Source organism: Setaria viridis, chromosome 7 (genome assembly GCF_005286985.2).
Source record: "Setaria viridis chromosome 7, Setaria_viridis_v4.0, whole genome shotgun sequence".
NCBI lineage: Eukaryota > Viridiplantae > Streptophyta > Magnoliopsida > Poales > Poaceae > Setaria > Setaria viridis.
Window position 1 is genome coordinate 23,056,571 of NC_048269.2, and position 4,883 is coordinate 23,061,453.

The 4,883-nt window shown below is 53.2% G+C and overlaps 1 protein-coding gene across 1 annotated transcript; it reads right to left on the bottom strand.

Annotated features, from left to right (window-relative positions):
- Window positions 1–977: 977 nt before the first annotated feature.
- Window positions 978–4,883, bottom strand: LOC117865426 (endoglucanase 12). Its single transcript, XM_034749622.2, has 4 exons — window positions 4,234–4,883; window positions 3,133–3,440; window positions 1,735–2,505; window positions 978–1,632 (listed from the first exon to the last, which is right to left on the bottom strand). The coding sequence occupies exons 1-4, from the start codon at window positions 4,610–4,612 to the stop codon at window positions 1,219–1,221; spliced, it is 1,872 nt and encodes a 623-aa protein (XP_034605513.1). The 5' UTR covers window positions 4,613–4,883; the 3' UTR covers window positions 978–1,218.

Sequence of the window (4,883 nt, forward strand, 5' to 3'; positions counted from 1 at the left end):
GTTCCCGCACCCATTCGAACGGATAAGCCCCCGCGCACTAGCATCAACGAACAGGGCAAGTCAATCTCCTCTACAAAGCAGGAGCGTGGTGGTTCCCAAGCAAATTCCGCAAGAGCAAAAGGGATGCCCTGCTGTCATCGAGCTATATACTATCTGAATGAAACCCAGCAATGCCAAAATTAAGCTTAGGCATAGGGGGCAAAAAAAAAAAATCCAATTTCACTACTCATGGCCGAGCTTCGTGGCACCAAATGGCCTCATTGTCAGACGGGGAGGAAGGAAGTGAGAAACTGTGTTGTGCTGCAGGGGGGCCGGGTTTGGAGACGGCGGCGAGCTCCCGTCTTGTTGCAGGCCACCGCTCTCCCGTCGCCCCCGCCATCCAGGTAAGGGCTGGGATTCCTGGCGGCGCAGGAGAGAAGTCAGGGGCGGCGGCGGCGGCCACCAGACACCTGACAGCCTAAGCTTCGCCACCTCGGAGCCCGTGCTCGCTGCCGCGAGAAGGGAGGAAGGAGATGGAGCGGGTGCGATGATTGGGGAGAAATGGAGAGAGAGAACGGGGAGCAAGGGGAGAGAGGACGGGAGGAAGAAGAAGATAGGGGTATTTTAGTCCAAATTTTTTTTATAAACGCATTGAAGGGGTAAGTAGTGGTATATCTTCAAGAGTTGTGAAATTGTAATGGCACTTTTACAATATCATCTAAAGTGTGACAATTGTAATGGTATATATCCAATTAATCTAAAAAAAGTAGGGGCCGGATTATTAGTTGATACGTAACTTAGGAGTTCTTGGGTGTGGTACACTTCAAATTTGCTATCTAATTTATTTAAGTAACATATTAAAGATTACCTCAACAGTTTCCCAAAATCTTGTTAATGGAACTTGGAGTTAAATTCTGTCTATAGACATATATACAGTATCTGTCACGCGTGTTGCAGTTTGCTGAAGGTGAATGGTAAATAGATACTAGATTATGATGTTTGAGAAGATATGTATGTATCCATTCATTAACCGTAATCGATTATGCATGAAACATCTACAGGTCACGCATGATGCATGCCACCGTCCGCAGTATTTGCTCACAAGTTAACGTTGTATTGTACAAAAGAATTGCGTACGTGATCACCAAAAATCGTATGACGACCAAACGAACCACCGATCAGGTAACCCGGCTGAAACTAAACGTCCGGTGCACCAGCAGCTGCAGCTATAGCTCTCCCTCACGGCTTCCACGAGGACGGCGGCGGCGGCGCGGCGGGGAACATGGGCGGCACGGCGGAGAACATGGTGTTCTTGTCGACGGCGGTGACGCCGACCCCCCTGCCGCTGTTGGTGATGGCCACCAGCGCCGCCACGAGGCCGGCGTTGCCCACGAGCGTCGGCTCGTTCTGCCCGTAGCTGTTGCGCGAGTCCTTGAACCCGTCGTTCTTGTCGGGCCCGCCGACCATGGCGCCCGTCAGCAGGTTCGGGTCCGCCTTCTTGGAGTCGCGCCACTTGTAGCCGCCGGTGCACGAGTACTTGACGCCGTTTTTCGGCGTCGACGCGCCCCGGTGGTGCAGGTGCCGCGGGTACTTCTTGCCGAACCCCACAACGTAGCTCATCTTCCTCGGGTTATCCCCAAGAATGTAGTTGAGCTGCTCGATCACAGAACAAACAGACGCCATTAATTGTCAGGAACGATTAGCTATATAGAGAGAAATGCAGTCTGCTAGCTTGAGCCAAAAAATAATTTTTACCTGGGACTTGGCGAAGGCGCGGAGGTCGTTGGTGGACATGAAGTTGGGGCCGCAGTACCAGCCGGGGACGTTGGCGGCCTCCATGTAGTCGGCGTAGAGCGAGGCGAGGAAGGAGTTGGCGACGACGTACTGCAGCGGCTGGCCCTTGCCGTGGTTGAAGAGCGCCATCCCACCCTTGGTGAAGTTGAAGGCGCCGAACTTCGGGAAGTACATGCACATGTTGAGGCTGGTGGCGTTGTGGTAGCCGATGAGCGACTCCTCGTAGGGGTAGCCGGGGTTGAGGAACATGCGCAGCCGCGACAGCAGCAGCTGGGCGCCCGGGAGCTTGTTGTCCCAGCTGAACACGGAGAAGTCGAGGATGTTGTAGAAGGCCTTGGCGTTCTTGGGCAGCCGCGGGTCGGTGGCGAAGGTGATGTAGCTGGTGTTGCCGGTGGCGTAGTACATCCAGGCGGCGCTCCACATGAACTCGTCCCAGTAGCTGGTGGAGTTGTAGTAGTACTCGATGTCCGGCTGCCGGAGGGAGTAGGGGGTGCGGTGGCCCATCTGCCGCGCGAACTTGTACACCGTGGCCGCGCCCTGGGTGAGCTTCTTGGAGTAGGCGGCGTTGTCGCGGAACACGATGGAGGCGGCGGCCAGGGCCGCGGCGATCTCGCCGCCGAGGTCGGGGGCCGAGCTCACGGCAAGGGTGGGGCGAGGGTACGCCATGTCCTCCGGCCGGTTCCAGCAGTAGTGGTCGTCCGGCCGGCTGCCGTTGATCTTTGCAACACCCACCTGGAGCAAATTAAGCACAAGCCAGATCGATCAATACGTGACGTCACACTGTGCACAAATCAGTCAGTCATAACAGAGTGTGATGCTGCCGTAATTACTGCTTCACATGTTTTAGAGTGAGTTTTAGATAGTAGAATCGATTAATCGAAGTTATTTCATTTTCTATTACTTCTTCGTTTCTCACTTTCTCGGAGTGATTGAAATTATCTTGTGCTAATAATGATCAACATTTACTAGCATTTGGGTACTTATCATGTGGCCGGCCATGTTCTATATCACAGTTAAGTTAAAAAATAATGTTCTGGATCACACAACAGACAAAGCAAGCAACTATTTTTTTTTCTTCTAGGAACATGGCGTGGCCCGTTAAGCACATGTAGGTGTTCGGAAGCTGAACCATAATCTATGATAAAGTCATGTGCCAAGTCAAAGGTTGTTAGGTGTGCCCGTCAATAAACTGCAGAGCTAAATTTCCAGTTATGGACCTAGTTAATTATAATCCCTGTATTTCTGTAAACTAGTTGTAAAATTTCAGAGCAAGATAAAAATGTCACAATATGTCAACAAGTAATCAACATTTCACACTGCAAATTTCAGCATTTGAGAATTTGGACTAGTGTTCCTTACCTGAGCGTAGATCTTGTCGATGGTAGAAGCAGAGGAGTTGAAGGTGAGTAGCAGATAGTCTGTGCCCCACTTGATGAGCTCGCGGACATGGTCATACTCCCCAACGGCCTTGTACTTGGCGCTGTACTCGATCACCGACCAGCTCAGCAGCGTCATGGAAAAGGCCATCGGGAAGTGGAACTTGATGTTGTCGCCGGCGTCATAGTAGCCGCCGACGAGGCCGCCCTTGACATCCTTGGCGTCGGAGCCGTCCGACAGGCCAGAGTTACCGCGCCACGGGACGCCGTTGTTCTTCGGAAGCCGGCCGGCTGTCAGGAAGAAGAGGGATCAAAATGTTGTTAGATGTATTCAACAGCATCCATTTCTCCACATTTCTTGATCTGTATGTTAAAGAACTCACAGCAGTAGGAAAGACTGTACTGCAATTTGAACAGTTTGGAGAATACTAGCATAAAAGATCTACAGGTACAGAGTACAAATTATTCGGAAAGATATCCTGGCTAATTATTCACCAAGATCTGTACGCACATTTGATCCAGATCATAAAGACGAAATTTTCTGCGCCATGTTAAAGAATGGATCAACTTGGTGCCCTACATGTGAGTGAACGTGCAGAGATTCCAGCCGGGAGCAATTGGGATTTGGGCGTTTTCTCCCCCACATCGGATTCAGACCGTCACTTTCTGCAAAAGGTGTAGTGACGGGGAAACAGGACAGAACATTCCACTAGTGGGGTTGCAGCTGTACTCAGCTGTTGAGCGTGCTAGCTAGGGGTTGCAATCGCTCTCCGGCTTTGGATCATCAACATCTAACAGTGCAGGAGCTTAAGATAATGACCGATCAAACACGGCTAATTAAAGGCAGCAATTTTTCTACTCATACGTTCAAGCAAATTTGATACGCAGAGTCTCAGGTTGTAGCAAACTAGCAAAAATGGCAGATCCACACTGGTTCCAGCAGATCAGCAAGTAACTTCGACGAAGATGCATCAGTTGCAGAGTACCCAAAATTCAGTTTTTTTGTTTTTCTTTCAAGAACCCATCGTAGCACAAAAGTAAAGCAGAGGAAGATCGACGAAAGTAGCAGAGCAGTAGCACTCACATTTCTGGGCGTTGAAGAAGCGGAGCGCCTTGTGGAGCACCTCGGTGTACTGGTCATCTGGCGGCGGGCGGGGCTTCTTGTGGGGGATGGCCTTGGCGATGATGATGGGGAGGCCGATGAGGACGAAGGCGCCGACGAGGCACCATAAGGCCCACCACAGGACCTTGCGCTTGACGACGACGCAGCCGAGGTCGACGTACTTGTCCTTCTTCTTGGCCTCCGGCGGGCCGAGCAGCCAGCTCTGCTGCGTCTCGTCCAGCTCGTGGTGCTGCCGCGCCGACAGCGCGCCGCGGTCAAGGTCCATGTTGCGGCTGTGGTCGTCCTCCGCCGCACCGTCGCCGATCTCGAACGACCCGCCCCATTGGTTCCCCGAGTACATGGCTGCTAGCTAGCCGCCTAGCTGCCGGCCGGCCGGCGGCGGAGCTGAGGTGAGCCGCGGCGCCTCGCGCCTTCCCCTGGGCAGGGCTGGTTGGCTTGATCGATCGCGCGCGCGATCAGCGGCGCGTGGAGGGGCCGCGCGGCCGGGCGCTTTGGGTCGATGCGGGGCGGGAGCGGTGGCGTGCCGCGAGCCTTCTTGGCGGTGGGTTGCGGACTGAGCAAGGTGGCCGGGGTGGGGAGTTTTGAAGAGGACTGGAGGAGGGGGGTGGTTG

Excerpts from the sequence above, each read along its gene's own strand:
- LOC117865426 (XM_034749622.2), bottom strand. The coding sequence starts at position 4,612 with ATGTACTCGGGGAACCAATGGGGCGGGTCGTTCGAGATCGGCGACGGT. Across the intron at positions 3,441-4,233 it reads CTTCTTCAACGCCCAGAAAT|CCGGCCGGCTTCCGAAGAAC; the intron begins GTGAGTGCTACT and ends TCTTCCTGACAG. Across the intron at positions 1,633-1,734 it reads GCGCCTTCGCCAAGTCCCAG|CTCAACTACATTCTTGGGGA; the intron begins GTAAAAATTATT and ends GTGATCGAGCAG.